The sequence below is a fragment of the Phascolarctos cinereus genome, unplaced genomic scaffold (genome assembly GCF_003287225.1).
Source record: "Phascolarctos cinereus isolate Bilbo 61053 unplaced genomic scaffold, phaCin_HiC Scaffold_2;HRSCAF=192, whole genome shotgun sequence".
In the NCBI taxonomy this organism is placed as follows: Eukaryota; Metazoa; Chordata; class Mammalia; order Diprotodontia; family Phascolarctidae; genus Phascolarctos; species Phascolarctos cinereus.
In genome coordinates, this window is record NW_027555625.1 from 52,199,686 (window position 1) to 52,218,729 (window position 19,044).

General features: G+C 37.3%; 1 protein-coding gene across 7 annotated transcripts in view; it reads right to left on the minus strand.

Annotated features, from left to right (window-relative positions):
* ZC3H18 (zinc finger CCCH-type containing 18) overlaps positions 1 to 19,044 on the minus strand; it is an 81,519-nt gene that overhangs the window by 37,096 nt on the left and 25,379 nt on the right. For all 7 annotated transcript variants that reach the window (XM_020989171.2, XM_020989174.2, XM_020989173.2 and 4 more), the window contains 2 exons: positions 16,146 to 16,263; positions 14,639 to 14,907 (listed from right to left, as the gene is read on the minus strand). In XM_020989171.2, coding sequence (XP_020844830.1) covers positions 14,639 to 14,907; positions 16,146 to 16,263 — 387 coding nt within the window. The remainder of the gene's footprint in view (positions 1 to 14,638; positions 14,908 to 16,145; positions 16,264 to 19,044) is intronic.

Here is a 19,044-nt window from a genome sequence, read left to right on the forward strand (position 1 = left end):
AATATTCAATTATATTTATATCCACTCTCTAATTGATGGACACCTATTTTGTTTCCATGTCTTTGCAATTACAAAAAATGCTTCTACACATAACTGTTCTTGTATATACTAGTTTTTTTTTTCCCCTCTCTTCTTGATCTTCTTGGTATATATGCTTAATAGTCAATAGAGAAAAGAGAATGTACAATTTGGCAGCTTTTTGGTATAACAAAACGTTTGTTAATTAAATTCACAATAAAAAAGTAAAAAAAAAAGATTCTAAAGAAGGAGGAAATAATTAAAGCTCTCCAAAGACTCAGAGAGGATCAAAAGCACAGATGGGGTTTGTCTTGGCAAGAAGAATGACCTTTTGAGACTACGACAAAAGAGAAAACATGACAAAGATGTGGAGTAGAACAGAAAACGGAAATCAGTATACATGGCCTCGACTTTTTTTTAAAGTAAATGTACAATCCACAGTTGAGAACAGTGTGCTATAAGTGGCTTGAGGAAAGAGAGAACATTTGGAATAGATGATGTGCAGACTTCAAAAGACAGTCAATCAGGAAAGAATAAAAGGACTGCCATAAAGCCAGAAAAGCCCAGTTGAGATTATGGTCTGATCAGGGCAGCATATCATGGGACTGTCATCTTTTTGGATGCCAGACATCCCTCAATGCAAGCTAAGACTGCATCAGCCTTTTTTGATTGTAAAATAATAGTTGACTCATGTTGAAATTTAAGAGCCCCCAGATATACAAAAAAGTTTAGAATGCATCAGTAAGAGATAAGGGAAAATACTATACTACTAGACAGGAAAAAGATACCGTACTGTCCCCATGAGACTTAGTTTACCAAAAAGTGATGTCTGATTTGACAACCAAAAAGTAGGTAATATAAAGGACAGAAGAGCAAGAAGTAAACTAAGAACAAGATCGGAAGCTCTTTGAGCGAAAGGAATAACTGTATTCATCTCTGTGCTCTCTACAGTGTGATGCAGTTGAAAGGCCCCTGGATTTAGTAAGAGGACCTGGGTTTGAATTCTGACTCTACTATACTTTAGTACCAATGTGACCACAGGCAATTTACTCCCCACTTTGGGTCCCAGGTCCCTCATTTGTTTCTATTGTTTCAAACATATAAAAAAAATTGTAAAAATAAGAGGATTGGACTAGATGATCTCAATCAATCAGCATTTATTAGGTGCCTACTATATATCAGGCACAGTGCTAAGCAACAAGGATACAAAAAGGGGCAAGACAGTCCCTGCCCAGAGAGCTTACAATCTAATGGGAGGGATGACATGCAAACGAATATATACAAAGCAAGCTACATACAGGAAAAATAGGAAATAATTAACAGAGGGAAGATAGTGGGATGAGATTTTATTTGGGACTTAAAGGAAGCCAGTAAGCAGAGATGAGGAGGGAGAACATTCCAAACAAGGGGGATGGCCAGAAAAAATGCCCAGAGCCAAGAGATGGAGTGTTTTGTTTGTGGAACAGCCAGAAGGCCAGTTAGTATGTAACAGGGAGTAATGTAGAAGAAGACTGGGAAAGCAGAAGAGGGGCTAGGTTATGAAAGGCTTTGAATGCCAAATAGAACATTAAGCATAGGGAGCCACTGGAGTTTTCTGAGTGAGGGGTATAGGGGAATCTATGATGGAATCTATTTAGGAAAATCACTTTAGTGGCTGAATGGAAGATGGATTGGAGTAGAAGAAACCTGAGGCAGGAAGACCCAGTAGCAGACTACTGCAATAATCCAGGTATGACGTCATGAGGCTCCTTCCAGCTTTACAGCCCATGAACTAAATTTACCTGGAGCACAGTAGGTTAGCTCCTTGAGGAATAGAGCTAAAGAGCTTGAGATACGTCTGAAAACTTTGTAAGGGACCTCAAGATCATTTACTTCAAACCCTATTCAAGCCTGAATTTAATCTACAATGCCCCTAATAAGTAATGCTGAACAAATACTTGAATAAAAAGATGAAAGAACCAGTGTCATACTACTTAATAGATGTGCACAAATCTACAGATCTGACTTGTATTCTATGTATTTCTAAGGTTAGTCAAAGTTTCTGCTGAACCAAGCTACTACTGATGATTCAAATAGGTACAAAGGAGGCTCCTGAAAACTGGAGCAATGCAAATGGTTCTTCACATTTATAAAACGGAGAAAGGATAACTAAATATTAGATACCTTTCAGCTTAATTTATATAAAACCTGGAACCAAGCTAAATCATGGGTTGGTGATTCCAGAATTCAGTGGGAACAAGTCGAGGTTTAGCATAATGAATTTACAGGGATAATTATCAGTCCCTGAGAATTACAGCAGAACAGGTAGAAATGTGAAGCTACTCACTAATTTGAGTCAATCCTTTAGTAAGTGAAGGAACTGATAGCAATGCCACGTGCTGCTAAATAAGTATGTAAAGAATTTCAGTCTAACTGGAAAAACAGCACCCATTATCTTGTTCCTCAATATGCTGGCCTTAAAGGAAGAAGATGATACTTTTAAATAAAGTTCGCAAAAAGAAAGTCTGTAAAGAACAAATCAAGTGAGGTGATGACATTTTGTATGAATTACCAGGAAAGTTGCTTTCAAATCTGACAAAGAAAGCACAACAGCCTGCCTGTAGAGAAATACTTTCAGGAATTTTTTCACTTTTCACTGGCAGGAAGCAGTGGTTTTAAAAAAAAAAGACATTTTAAAAGATTTGTAACACCTCTTTCTTTCAAAGAGCTCAAGGAAAACACTGCCACAAAAAGTACTTTGCAAAGGCCATAAAATTCTGAAATGGGAAAGCCCCTGAAGTTTTAAATCAAAGAAAGCACAGATTTTTACCATGATTTAACACAGTTCTAATGTATGTCTATAGTTCCCCATATAATGGCATACTTAGTGGATTGCTTTTGCTTTAAAGGAAAGGTTGAATATTGTATTATTAAAAACAAAGATATGGGGGAAGTTTAACTTTAAGCAATTCCTCATCACTTGGTGCATTAGAGAAAACTGAGTGTAATTAAATGAAGAAATGGAGTGGGAGGTCAGGGACATTCCACTTATTGCCTAGTCCTTAGTGCATTTATAGTACCTATGGAGTCATGTATAAATTTCTTTATTCTTGAACTGGTATGTTTATGTATGACTACAATGAGGATTACAACTAGCTAGTTAGCCTTTAGCTAATTTACTACTCAAGGAGTCCAGCACAAATCAAGTGACAAAATTCAAAATCCATTCAATTCCATTAGTAAAATACAGGGTAATAAATGGAATAGGATATAAGCTGGCAAAAAGTTACAAACAACTGAATATAGCAAAACCTTTAAAAAAAATCAGGAAGAGGCTCTTTCCAAGGAATCTAAAGAAAAAGAATGTCAAGATTTGGAAAGAAAAAAAAAGAAACATTCAAAGGTGAAATAAAACATTTTTACAGGAAAGATGCCAACATTAGTTCAAATGGATTGGTAACAAGATTCAGCCATTATCCCTATATTATAACTAGGTTAAATTCAGGTACATGCAAACACAAGTCTTACTGATTTCCAATTCAGCACTCTATCCACTCTAACAGCTCTTCTCAAAGTGTGATTACAGGGGTGCTTTGGGGTCCCCAAAACTCTTTCAGGAGATCTTCTGCTCTCCCTTCTACTGTCTCTGACTTCTTTGGATTATTTCAAAAGTACCAGCTAAAATCTCACCTTGTACCAGAAGCCTTTCCTCACCTCTCATAATTCCAGTGCACTCTCCCTGTTGATTATTTTCCATGTTTTCTGTATATAACTTGTTTATAAATAATTGTTTGCATGTTGTCTCCCTCAAAATAGATTGTGAGCAACTTGAGAGCAAGTTCTGTTTTTTATCTTTCTTTGTATTCTCCGAGCTTAGCATGGTGCCTGACATATAGTAAGCACTTAATTTACTGACTGATTTCTAATACAGTAAATATGAATAGACATATAAACGAAAGCTCTTGGAGGGAGGGATGCTTAATAGTTTTTAAGAGTGTAAAGGGTTAGGGGCAGCTAGGAGGCGCAGTGGATAGAGCACCGGCCCTGAAGTCAGGAGGACCTGAGTTCAAATCCGGCCTCAGACCAAACACTTGACACTTACTAGCTGTGTGACCTTGGGCAAGTCACTTAACCCCAATTGTCTAAAAACTAAAAAAAAAAAAAGAGTGTAAAGGGTCCTGAAAACAGAAAGTTCGAGGACCCTTGTACCATGCTATGCAACCTCTCAGAAATTAGGTGAATTGGCTTCCTTTAGTTAATTTTGTTAGCTGATTTCATGATTATTTCATGATTTTGTGATATCTATATACACATTTCATTGCCCTCTTTGGTTTGGTTTTTAAGAATGGATATTATTCAAAGGACATATGCAAAAGCTGTAGCTTTCAAGAGCATACTTCGATGACTGTTACAGTGTAGCAGCTGCTGGTATGAGGAAGTTAAGCTTTTCCAAAATCATTCAAACTCCCAACAAAATAGTATCAGCTGCCCTGAAGCTCAAAGTAAAGTTAGGCTGAAAATGAAAAACATCATCAAGAACTGAAACTGCTGATTCACAAAAGCCTAATTAATTCTCTGAAAACAGGCAAAGACCTTCAGAGGGACCTGGTAGATGGAAGGGCTGTTACTGATTCCTCTGTTGTCTAGTATAGGCTTCCTGAAGTTGGAGGGACAAACAGCAAGAATTTAAAAACAAATAGCTGTTAACTGTTCCCGTGAAGGAAAAATTCTTGTCATAGGCAAAACAACATAAAAGCTAGAGTACTCAAGATTGAGAAAGGGTAGATTTTACTCATGATACTCACCTTTTCATTCAAGGCTATGCCAAAACTACTGTCAGAAAAAATCCAGGTGAGTAGGTAAGATTGGGTATCTTCATCAGACTATAAAACATCCACTCCAAAACATGTTTGGGGGACTTTAAAAAAAATTTCCAGTGGGCCCAGAAGTCTTGTCCCTGCTGAGGGAATACTAAATTATGGTACATATTTATCCAAGAGATAGAAAGATGATTCAGCTGCCTGTGAACTTGGTTGATTTTAACTGTTGGACTTGGAAACATGAACTGTTTGTAGAAGGTATGCTTAATATTCCATGTGAATAATTAAAGAAAATGAGTCAAAATCTTGTAAGCTCAAGGCCAAATCATGTGAAACAAGTGAATGAAGCAAAAGGAGAACATAATAAATATTAAAATATTTTTAAAGAAGCAAAAAATTATGAGGTTCACTTGCATGTCAATAAATTTATTTTGTCCACATTAATTTACACATCAATGTACACAGACATATGCAAAATATATATAAGATAATTGGGGGTATGTGACGATACTAACATTCAGGGGAATCTGAAAAGTCCTCATGTAGAAAGTGGAACTTGAGTCTTAAAGGAAAGTAGGGATTCTAAAGAGGGAGGGGTAAGAAGGGAGTACATTCCAGGCACCAGTGACAGTCAATACAAAGGGAAGGGAGATGGAAGATGGAGTGTGTTGTCTCAGGAAGTCAAGTTAGCAAGCATTTATTAGGTGGCTATTTTGTGCCAAGCAAGAAGGCTAGTTTGGTTGTAATACTGAGTACATGGATGGAGAGGAATAAGGTGTGATAAGGCTGGAAAGTGGAGGCAGGTTGTGAAGAACAACGAATGCCAAAGAATTGAGTTTATATTTGATACTAAAGGTAACAGGAATCCAGTGGAGTTTATTGTGACATGATAACAACTATGCTTTAGGAAAAAACACTCTGGTGTGGAGAATGGCTTAGAGTGAGGAAAGGCTTGAGGTAGGGAGACCAATTAGGAGGTGACGGCAATAGTTCAGGCTACAGATTATAAGGACTTGAACTAGGTTAATAGCTACATGGATGGAGAGAAGAGTACAGATGTGATAGATGCTATAGAGGTAGAAACAGCAAGATTTAGCTATTTGATATGTGAACTGAGTGACAGTAAGGAGTGGAGGATTACACTAAGGTCACATGGACCTTTATGACTGGAACCTTTTGGCAAATAAAAAATATTAAAAATTATAAGTAATACAAAAAAATAAAGACTTATTAAGTACTGCAAAATGAAAAAGGCAGAATAAGAAGACTAGACAAAGTATCCTGATTGAAACTTAAAGAATAAAAAAGGGGGGGGGCAGCTAGGCGGCGCAGTGGATAGCACACCGGCCCTGAAGTCAGGAGGACCTGAGTTCAAATCCGGCCTCAGACCAAAACACTTGACACTTACTAGCTGTGTGACCCTGGGCAAGTCACTTAACCCCAACTGCCTAAAAACAAAACCTTAAAGAAACTAAAAGTTACTATTTTATGTGTTGACAATAATTTAAAAAGTAAACAAGTGGTTGTACTGATGTTCAAATATTGTTTTTTAATGAAACAACTGAAGAATACTGGGCAACATGAGAAAATGGCAGTAAGAAATTCCCAAAGTGGTAGTACAAACACTATGAACTTACCACCTATATCCTAGAGCAGAGCAAACAGGGAAGTGAAAAAGAACTAGTAGAAGAGTGTAGAAGGAGGAAAATGAGAATTGCCCTAAAATAAATATTCCAAGTGGGGCACTTAAGTGGCACAGTAGATAGAGTGCCGGACCTTAAGTCAGGAAGACTCATCTTCCTGAGTTCAGATTTGGCTTCAGATACTCTGGGTAAGTCTGTTTGCCTCAGTTTCCTTATGTATATAAAGTAAGCTGAAGAAGGAAATGGCAAACTACTTTAATATCTTTGCCAAAAAAACCCCAAATGGGGTCAGGAAGAGTCAGATAACTAATGAACAACAACAAAAAATAGTCCAAGTAGGGAGGATTTATCAAAAATTAGGAAAAAATGAGGGTCAGATTATAGCAAATGTTTTAGAGTGAAGCTTTTTTGAGTCATGGACCCCTTTGGTAGCCTGTCAAAACCTATGGACTTCTTTTAAAATTATGAGTAGAAAAGTTTTAAAATACATAAACTAAAATAGAAAGGATTGAAAAGGAAACCAATTAGAGTGAAATAAAGTTATCAAAATATATATATAAAAATAAATATATATGAATAAAAAACACAAGTAGTTCAGGGATCCCAGGTCAAGAACCTTTGGTTTAGAGGAAAACTTACTCACTTATCCCCACCTTAGACTTCTTTAGTGATATTTCTGATATCTTCGCATCTTAAGGATTTGTGATCTCATTCTGGGTACTCTTTCACTGATTCAGATTATAAGACTTCTAATCATTTAGGTGGGTTTCAAGAACTGCTGAGGTCAAAAATTTCACTACTTGCAGCCAATCTTGTGATCAGTCAGTCTCTCCAAACTTAACTTAGGCTGATCTTCGGACAAGAGACAAGGTAGTGCATTATCAGGTTCATACTTTCTTTATACCTGCCTTCTACTTGAGGGTTAACTCCAATGCTAGTGGAGTTAATATCTGGAGCTAATGTTTCAAAGCAGAGGAATATACAATGTATTTATATTATGTATATGTGTTCCTCTCATGTCATGTCAGGAGTTTACCTGCTTGGGATTAAAAGACATAAGTTTTGTGATTTAAAAGGTTCCTACTGGTTAAAAGTTTGCATGAAAGAAGTAAAAGTAGTGAAGAATATTAATAAGTATTATTATCTACTTAAATCAATTGTGGTTTTGAAAATATTTCCGGTGCGTATTCTCTAACATGTTGCCACAATATGTTATCTATCCTTTTAATGCCTAGAAAAAAGAAGTTGGTTCAGGATGGTACTAGTGAATGTTAGGATTCTTGGATATTCTGAGATGCCACCACAGGAAATACTTAGATAAAGCGGGTGTGACAGATGCTAATTGGTATCTGACAAAATCTTTATATTTATTTCAACTTTAACACATTTTCTGGGGGATGTAACTCTCCTCTTTGTAGATGAATAGAATGTGAAAAAAAATTATTTAATTACAGTAGCAATCAAAATTCCTACATGTCGGAGAACTTTGAGAAGTTTAATTTATCCTGGAAGGGTGATTAAAAAGACATGTTAGCAACAGAAATGGGATAGCCCACACAAAGTTATTGCTGTAATACAGACCCAAAGTTTCAAATGCAATCCTTTTTCTGGTCTTTTGTATATGGAAATGTTCATGTTTGTTCACAGTAAAAAATTTCCAAATAAAAGTTCATGATTAAAAACAAAATTATTGTTACAAACCTGGATGGCCAAAGGAAGGCCATGCTTGGAAATGTTGGTTTAGCTGAAACTCTAGACCTTCAAGAATAAAGGATTCAGCTAAATGAGGGTAAGCCTGTTAGCACCAATGAGATACAGCTTAGACATATGGAACAATCTTATCAATAATCAATGTTAAGAGAATGCAACAGATAACAGAAGCACAGCCTTCGGATCCAGGTTGTAGGGTTTAGGCCAGAAGGGGCATTAGTGATCAAAGAGTTCTACTCATCATTCTGCAGACAAGTTCCAGAAAGTGTAAGCAACCTTAATCAAGGTCACAGATCACTAATTTGTGGCAGAGCCAGGACTAGACTTTCCAGTCTGGAGCATTTCTATTAACCTTGCATTCTTAATTCTGAAAATTCTGATGTATAAAAACCCCACAAGACTATACTGATAATTCAGGAGGGCAGAGACACAAAACTGAAAGTTGATCTGAGTCTCCTAGGAGATTCTGTAATTAAACCATCTGCCCATACATCATGCTAACTTCACTAGGACATTCAATGTTAAAATTCATGCTCTTGGTAAATTAAAAAAATAGAGTTGGTTCTCTCTATTTTTTTGCATAGTTCTATTTCTGTTCTTCTATTCAAAAGCAATAAAAAAGAATTTTTAAAAAATTTGATTAGTTTAATGGAATGACAATTCAAAATAGTAAAGTGATCAACAATCTGGGCATATATGTAGATCCAGTGATTAAACTATCTTAGTACAATTTCTTAAAGGAAGAATTTTAGGAAGAAAGCCATCACTTGATTGTGCCATTCACTGTTTTTTCAACTGGGCAAAGTCCTCAAACCTTGATCATTTTCATTTTTTGTGCTTATACCAAACTGTCTTGCTTGCATAAAAAGGGGTTCATATTGTGCAATGATATATTTCTGTTACCCTTGGCCATTTACTCAGCTACTACTCTCTAGCTGTAGACATAAACCTGACAAGTTGGGATTGTATGGCTGGTTGTCTGTAGGTGCATAGCTCCAGTGCCTCTTTGCAGTAGGGATGACAGGCTGATAGGGAAGGAAGGAATTAATGGTGCCAAGAAGCCTGTAAAAAAGAATTCTTAATAAAAGAATTTAAAATGAATATAATGGAATACACAGAACTCCAGAAGTTTAAACAAAACCCTTCTGACTTGGAAAGCCATATTGGAACATCATGAAAAAAGCTTCTAATAACAAACTAGTAACAGAAACTCAGCTGTTAAACTCCTGGGCTTTTCAAATTACTTTTTCATAGGACATGCATAAGTCAAATTTGACCCAACTTCTAAGTTACCACAAATTAATGAAGTCTAAATTAAGGAAGATTTTAATATTTATGAAAATGTTAACAAAACAAAAAACAAACCCCAGGTGATTTTTTTTAAATTACAAAAGGTTTTGTCATCATGGTGTTCCCTTAAGTAGGAAGCTCTCCTAAAACATTCATGTTTAAATATGGAAGAGGCCTATTGAGTAAAGACAGTGGTAAACCTAAGTCATGGACTGTGAAAAACATCAACCAATTTGAAGAAAACTTCTATCATAATGTTCAAACTCATAGTGATGTCAGAAGCTACCTTGAACATCTGTAGAATTCATCCATAATTCAAGGACTGAATATTTACTAGCTTTTTGCTTGGACCTGAAAAATAGAAGCAAGACTTGAACACATCAAGTTTACTCTTCTGTCTCTGAGCCCAACATATTGCCATCATGCCGCTTAAGCAAATTCAGGCAAAATGCCAGTTGGTGGTCTGCCAACTTACAATGACTTAGGCGAGCTATTTTTAAGACTAGGAGGTGATGAGGAAATTTTGAATAGACTGGGGAGAAAGGCTACAGAGCAAGGGTGAAGTGAGTCAAGATTCCTAGCTATACCTCACCTGACTCCCAGAATCTATAACTGGCTGTTTCAACAGCTGGCAAGAGAGCCAATGAATTAAAGGGCTTGATCACACTTTGGCAGAAAAGTACCGAAAGAAGATTAAAACAGGACAGATAAGGTAAGTCACAAATAAAGGAGAAACTAGGGATTTAGCAATGGGAGTCTATCCTTCAAAGACTACCTCCCATCAGTAAACTCCTGAAAGAAATCCGAAAATGAAAATTTGCAGGAACATCATAGACAAAATCCAGTGTCAAGGTCCAAGAAAAAATACTGTAAGTAGCCAGAGAAAAAGGGTTCAAGTGCTGAGGAACTACACTCAGATTCTCACAAGCCTTAGCACTTATCAATACAAAGGAGTAAAGAATACGGAAAACAAAGGCAAAAGCTTATAACCAAGAATAACTTAACCAGGAAAACAGAGTGTAATCCTACAGGGGGAAAATGGAACTTTAATGAAAAAGGACTTTCAAGCATTCCTGATAAAAGACTACATTTGAGTAGAAACTTTAAACTACAAACACAGGACTAAGGAGAATACAAGTAACCAATCAGGATGAAGTGCTTGCATTCCAATGGGGAGAGAAATGATAAAAGCATCCTGAGATCTGAAATGTCCTCTGGGATCACAGTCAGAGTCCAATAAGATGGTTGCTCTGGGATTAATTTGTATTATGTAGTGCTGATCTTGCAAACAGGTAAGGGGAGGTAGGAGGGGAGAAAGCATACAAAAAGGAAGAAAGAAGAGGAACAAGAGGGATGAACTTGTTTTCTCATGCAATCAAGGGGCACAGATGAGGAAAGGGTAGGGGAAGTAGACATTACTTGAACCTCACTTTGAACTGATGCAGAGTGAAGTGAGTAGAACCAGAATAATAATACTATAACAACAACATTGTAAAAATGCAACATTTTGAAAGACTAAGAACTCTGACCAAAGCAGCAACCATGATTCAGAATGCTGCCTCTCTTCTGAGAGATGATGGACTAAATATGCAGAGTAAGATGTACATTTTTGGACATGGCCAATGTGGGGATTTATTCTTCTTGCCTGTATATTTGTTGCAGGGTTTCTGATTCCTTCCACAGGGGCAGGGGTAGAGTGGGGATGGGAGGAGGAGGACAACAAAACGAGAGGGAGATGAGTAAATTTGTTAATTGAAAAAAATAATTTAAAAAATACCATCAAACATATTACCTCCAAATTATGACAAGCAGTGTTATCACTGTCTTACAGCCACCAATCTTTCCCTCTTTTTCTCAGCCAAACTCCTAGAAAAAGCCATCTCCATTCTCTGCCTTTACTCCTCTCTTCCTCTCACTCCCTTCTAGTTCTTTGCACCCTGGCTTCCAACCTTATCACAGATGAAAATGCTCCCTCCCGAATTACCAATGATCTTTTAACTGCTACATCTGATGGCCTTTTCTCAACTGTCATCTTTCCTGACCTCTCCAGAGCAATGATGTTGTTGACTACCTCCTGCTCCTGGATACTGTCTCTTTTGTGACTACTTCCTTAGTTCTCCTCCCTGGCTGCTCCTTCTCAATCTGCTTGGCTAGATGATGGTCCACATTGTGCCCCCTTACTGAGGGTGCACTATAAGGCCCTCTTGGGCCCCCTTCTCTTCCTTCTCCACCCTCTTACTTCATCATCTCCTAAGCTCTATGCCAGTCATTCTTCTGAGTTCCAGTCCCTTATATCCAACTGCCTACTGGACATTTCAAACTGGATATCTCAAAGACATGTCAAACTCATGGAATCCAAAACAGAATTCACTATCTTTCTCCAAAACAAATCCACTTCCCAACTGTCCTTTTTCTCCAGAAGGCACCTCTCATTCTTCCAGTCACTCAGATGACAATCCCAGTGTCACCCTCAACTCCTCACTCCGAAAATCCAAACGGTTGCCCTTTCACCTTGACAACAGGTCTTGCTTTCATTCTCTCTCTCTACCAGCCAGCCATCATGCTAGTTTAGTTCCCCCAAAGGGTGAACTAGCTCTAATACCTTCTTGCCTCAAGTTTCTTCTCACTTCAATCTATCTTCCATAGAGCTATCTAGTTGACTTTCCTAAAGCACAGGTCACTCCCTTTTCCAGATTCCAACAGTTCCCCTGTTAATTCCCAGGTCAAATATAAACTTCTCTATTTGTCATTTAAACACAACTTCACAATTTGCCCTCAGCCAACCTTTCTTGTCTTCTTACACACTACTTCCCTCCACACTCCCAAAGGCCCAGTACCTCATAGCACTCTATTTTCCACCTTTGCACTAGCTAGTCTCATGCTTAGAAGGCATTCTTTCCTCATTTTTGCCTCGTAGAATCTTTGGTTTCCATCAAGCCTCAGCTCAACAATAAACCCTCTACACACTAGGCCTTTTTTTATCCTCATCCTGGTATCTTTCCCCCATAAAAATCACTTTACATTTGTTTTGTATGTATTTATATGTGTACATGTTGTCACTGATGACATAATTTAATTTCTTCAAGGGCACAGTGTGTTTCACCTCTGTCTTTATATGCCAGTGCCTCCAACAGTACCTAGCATATCTATTAGGTACTTAACAAATGGTAGTTGATTTTTTTTTTAAAAAAAGTTTAGAATGGCAAGTAAAAGTCACTACAAATCTTTCTATAAAGTAGATCTGATTTAAAGTGCCATAAGTCAGGAAGCCTCAATTCAGTAATTATTCCTACAAAAAATTCATGATTATTCAACCTTTACGCATGTTATTTAAAACTGATAGAACAAGATCTAATTCTCACACTAGGAATTTTGTTTTAGGGGTTTTTTTTGGTTAGGCAATGGGGTTAAGTGACTTGCCCAGGGTCACACAGCTAGTGTTATGTGTCTGAGGTCAGATTTGAACTCAGGTCCTCCTGAATCCGGGGCTGGTGCTCTATCCACTGCACCACCTAGCTGCCCCCCCACTAGGAATTTTAAAAGAAAACGTAGTTTTTACAATCAGATTTAAGTAATTCTCTTCTCTTAAAAACTTTGAGGATGCTCTACTCAAAGGGTTTTTTTCCTTCTTTCTTCTACTCCCCTTCTCTGTACTTCTCTATGTTCCTTCTAGTTCCTTGTTCCATTCTATTCTATGCCCCAAGTCCTGTATTAACCTTATTGAAGCATTTAGAAAGAAGTTAGGCCTCAATTTTGCAAAGCCAAACTTAGAAGATAATCGTTAGGCCCATTATCCCTCACTTCTATCATTCAGAAAGAGCTACCATTTATGCAGTGCTTTCCTCTGAACAATTTTGTGAGGCAGGAAGTATATTTTTCTTACTCTGCAGAAGAGGAAATTCAGATGAAGTACTCTGACCACGAGCTCATTTTTGTTGCTGTTGAATCATTTCAGTCATGTCTGACTCTTTGTGACCCCCATTTGGGGTCTTCTTGGCAAAGATACTAGAGTAGTTTGTTATTTCCTTCTCCAGCTCACTTGATGGATGAGGAAACTAAGGCAAAGTTAGGTTAAGTGTCTTGCCCGAAGTCACAGCTAGTAAGTGTCTCTGAGGCTGGATGTGAACTAATGATCACGAATCTTCCTAATTCCAAGCCCAGTGCTCTATCCACCACACCACCTAGCTGCTCCAAGCTCACCATGGCGAGTATCTAAAATGGGATGTATGAACCCAGGTCCCTCTCCAAATCTAGCACTTTGATAATCACTTAGAATCTAGACCAGGAGTTTCCAAACTATTCCTCACAAACTAATTTTTAAGTCCCCCAAAGCCTTATTATGACATGCAAAGAGGGTAATAACAAAAACAGTTTTAGAAAGGAGAAGGGAGAACTGCTGGCTTGGAGATGAATCAGGAAAAGCTTCAAGTGTAACATTTCACTATTTGTTGGGGAAATCTATGGTCTGGACTAAGTCCTCAGACATTAGCCCAAATATGTCCTATTATGACCTACTTATAACTTTTCCCCCAGAAGTTACATGAATACTGCCTTCAATACTTTGTAATTACAAGATATTTTATGATCACACCTTTGAGTTTTAACTTATCATAAAAGTATCTTTATGTAGCATCTTTAGAGTTCAAAGTATTTTTAAAACAATACAAAAAACACACCAATATACTTATTTTAAAAATCCACTACTCGATACATACAGTCTATTTTCCTATTTAAGTAAGCAAATAAAGGATAACTGGCTCTCAAACTGGAATGGATGTTGTAAGTCCTAGAGGACTGGCTGGGAAGTAATCATCAGGTTATATTGGTCATTGTATATGAAGATACTATCATACAAATGGCACAAACATAAAGAAAAAAGGTCTGGAAAAAACAATTCCCCAGATCTCCCAGCTACAAGTACTTTAGTGATGAAAAAATGAAACACTAAATTACTCTTAAGTTAAAGACTCTCCCACTTTAAAAACAAAACTGTAAAGGTAGTGTTTTTTAATCTCCTTCAGCACCACTTAGTGTCCAAAAAACAGTAGTTTGTCCCAGGTAAAATAGAAGAGAAATGAGTAACTGTCTCATCTAGAACATCAAATCTACCAGAGGAGTTGGCAAATACTCCCAAACTTCACCTGCTCCTACACCCAAAGTACTTGGGAAATATCTTACCTTGGTGGTTGAGGGGATCTAGGTTTTGGTTTTTCCTTTTCTTTTTCTCGCTCTTTTTCTCTGTCCCGGTCTCTGTGCTGCCTGTCTTTTTCATCTCTCTTGGCTCGTTCTCGTTCCCATTCCTCTTTCCTTCGCTGGCGTTCTTTGTCCCGTTCTCTTTCTCTTTCTCGCTCTCTCTCCCTTTGCCGCCGTTCCCTTTCTCGGTCTCTCTCACGTTCCCGTTCCCGTTCTCTCTGTCTATTTTCTCTCTCTCGCTCCCTTTCCCTCTCCTGAGTTAAAAAAATATGTACAACATAACTATTTAAACACATTTACTTACTTGATTAAGAAAGAAACAAAGTTTGTAGTTTTACATGGTAACTAAATTTCAAAGTTCCATCCCAGATAGGAAACAATGAAATTGTTGCTGGGCACAATGTTAAGGAATAGATTAAACACTAAACCAGAGTTGCACAAATAAAGCTTGAGTACTGAATTCAGTCCAACAAATACTACCCAGCCCTCTGGAATAGCACCAGAGAACTATTTTGGCATTTTTCTCTATTCTTATTCTGGAATGTTCAAGTATATCATAGTACAAGAACTATGATGAAGCGCTCCCTTGAACTCCAAATCACTGCATCTTTGAAAGGAACTGGCTTTAACATTGCCTTGGGTGATATCCTGTCTCAGAATCATAGCCAATTATCTTTTCACAAATCAGAGGAAGCTCTGTGGATAGTGTTCTAAGAGGCTCCTTCTGACCCCTCAAACATGGACTTTGGCCCATTGCAGAAGAGCATCCAGTCCCTATACCTGGGGCAAGAAGAAAGCTAAGCAACAGAGTTCCTCTCTGACACTAAGGATATCCCTTTCTGATGTGGTCATCAGGCCAAATTAGAATGACTTTTATTATGTGTTCCAACTTTTGTTTTGAAAGCCCACTATTTTGTAACAATGTCTTACAAGTCACACTGGTGAGGATAATCTACCTGATAATGACAATTGCTTCTAGCTAGATTTCTGCTAGGCATATCACGATACAAGGTGACAGATGAATTATAAACAACCTGCAAGTACCTGGCCATGGACTAGTTATTCACAAATATAGACTAATTGGCAGGGAAAACCAATCTAAACTAGTTGAGTCTAAATATGCAGCTTTTAAAATATAAGAAATGAAGCTTTAAGTACCCAACTTACCCCAAGAAAAAAAGTGCTCACAACTCAGATCTAACAAACTGACTATAATGAGATGAGAATCAATGACAATTAATACATCAACAGTATTTAGTACTTTGTAGTAACAACCACAAATTTAGGATTAGAAAGGTCTGAATGAATTTTAAGTAGAAATCCTGGCTGTTCATTTTAGCTATGATAATTTGGACACTGCCAACAAAATCAAAGAAATCTTATACCAAAAAAGACTGAAATTATAATGAAAAATAAAAATTCACAACATGCAAAAAAAAAGGAAAAAGTTTAGAAATGTATATTCTGCTGTTGAAATCTGACTCATACTTACTCGATAATTATGATATGGTTCAGTTTCTGTGTATTGCACTCTGAAGTTCTCATACTGTCCACCACGCCAAAACCGTTCTATTTCATAATCATAGTAAGGATCTGAATAAGGTTCAAGTCTGAAAAAAAAAAAAGACTGTAAATTCTACTTGTAGAATGGAGGAAAAAAACTGCATGCAATATTATGAATAAACAAGTATTTGTTCAGAACCTACAGTGCCTAATTGTGCTATATGTTATAGGAGACACAAATGAAATTATGAACCCTAACCACAAAATGCCTACATGTAATCAGAAAGATAAGCAACATACATATAAAACAATCAGATAATAATAAAGTCTATAATACAGTGCTCAATATATAGTACAGACGATAAATCAACATGACTGGTGTAATCAAGAAAGGTTTCCATAAGTGAAATTTGAAATGAGCCAGGACATAAATGGAGTAGAATCTTTCATTTATTTACGTTTTTAAAATTTTCCAGTTCCAAATGCTTTCCCTCCCTCCACCCCTCCCCCAACCCTTTAAGGCAAGCAAAAATTATACACGAGAAGTCATGCAAAACTTTTATTTTTTTTAACATTCTTTTTTGATTTTCAGTTAACTGACTAGAATCTTAAAGGATCTCTAATGCAGTAATTCTTTTTTCCCCTTTATAATTGGAGGAAGAGAGATAGAGAGAGAGGAGAATCTATCTCCAATTGTTCCTTAATGTTTTTATTAATTCAAGTGGCTTCAATTTTTATCTCATTTTAGATGACTCCAAAATTTGTATTCTGTTCTGACATCTTTCCAGAACTCTTGCCTTTTACACTATACTGAATAGCACCATTATTGCCTCAGTAACCTAGGCCTGAAATCTTAAAGAATCTTTTGACTCTTCCTCCTCCTCCCCACCTCGTCTTTTTTTTTTTTTAAAGCTAGGTAATAGGGTTAAGTTCCTTGCCCAGGGTCACATAGATGGTAAGTGTTACGTGTCTGAGGCCAGATTTGAACTCAGGTCCTCCTAAATCCAGGGCCGGTGCTCTATTCACTGTGCCACCTAGCTGCCCCCTCTCCCCTCATCTTTCCCCTAACAGTGCCATCTAATTGTTTCTGTCAAATACTGTTAATTCTACCTCTCTGATATACTGCAAATGTAATCCGGTTCTTTCCCCTTCCATGACAACCGCTGTAAGTAACACAAGCCCTACCCTGGAATACAAGTCTCCTAACTATGGCACCAAGCACTTTTACTTCTCTATCTTGCCCTTTTAGCCACTGCCTGAGTAATCTTCCTAGTACCTGAAGCCTGGGCTTTAATCATATCACTCATATGCCACCACAACAATAACAAACTTTAGTGGTTTCCTAAGTGTGTACAGGATGACACTAAATCCCTTGTTCTGACACTTCAGGACCTGATAAAAGCTTGCACCAACCTAACTTTCCAGATCTCTTTTCAGCATCTACTGGTGATAAGACCATAAGAACAAAGTTTCTCCCTCCTTCAAGACCCAACTAAGAAGTCATTCCATGAAGCCTTCCTCAATCCCCACTCAGCTGCAAGAAATATCTCCCTCAAGTTTTTTCACAGCAGAGAATGTCAGACCCATTCTTTTCTTCTGGTAACATTCTACCTCCCATTATGTATCTCCTGAGAGATGGTCAACTTTTTTGAAGTTTTTAAATTTCTTGGGAAATAAGCTGTGAATAGTCATTTGGATCTTTCCCCCTCCTATGCCATAAGGCAAGAATGAACAATCTACAGCACATATTTTCTTTGTAGAAGAGACAAAGTATGATCCAGAAAAATTTCAAGTTCTAATTCACTGGACCCAAATATAATAGCCTTTTTATTAGCAAAATACTTCATCTACACAGGTCTTTAAAACCCTGCCACTTTGACTGTGGGTTTATTCCTTTCTAGCAGTTCTAATTACACCTTATCTGGTGAAGCTAACAGTTCACCACTCTTTTCTGAGAGCAAAAGGAGACCTGAGCAACACTTTCTTTTATTTATTTATTCATTCAACAAAGAGTACCTAAGAACCTACTATGTACCAGGCATAAATAAAAGTTCCATTTCCATCTTTGCCTCAGCCATTAAAAGGGCAATGATAAGACTGAGTTTTGGCACTGAGTTTTCTCTGAATACAGAATATTAAGGGATATTCTGAGGCCATGTTTGCATATATTATCATTTCAAAATATATTTAAGAAATCAAGGGTCAGTCAAAGTTATATGACTGGATCCTCAACAAATATCTATCAGTCCCATTCATCGCTAACATTTTATTTTCATTTAAATTCATGAATACAATTCATGTCGATAGCATCATGAGTTTTTCCATGACCAAAGGTAAAAAGTGACTAACTACAACTGTGAAATGCTGATAAAACAATTTAAACTGTTAAAAGCATTTCAGTTTATGTCAAGTAACTATAATGAACCAAAATGATTTTCTTTGGTAGAAACCTGGCTTTAAGGTGTTTTTATGCCTGAAAGGTGATACAAATAATAAAACTACAGAGAAAAGCTATGACCCCACTAGACTACAGAAACAGCTTTTTGCTGCCAAAAGCATGCTCCCATAATCAAAGTTTCTAGCAACATGGTGAAGAGAAACAAAGGGAGCAGTGTTGGTTGGCAGTGGGATCTATAACCCAACCCCCAAGTCAAGGCTCGCTGTGCCTTCCGTGTTTTTGTGTTGAGCTCTACAGATTTCCTGTTTCCTGATGTACCCATGCAGGGCTGAAGGAAGAAGAAAGGAGCACAAGACTCCTGGAGCAATTACAAGATATGCTCTCAGACTTGATGGGAACAGCAGATGGCTTGTTGAGGGTACACCTACGATAGCACAAAGCCCCAATAATTACTTAACAGAATCTGAGTAAAAGAAAAGCCAATTGCTAA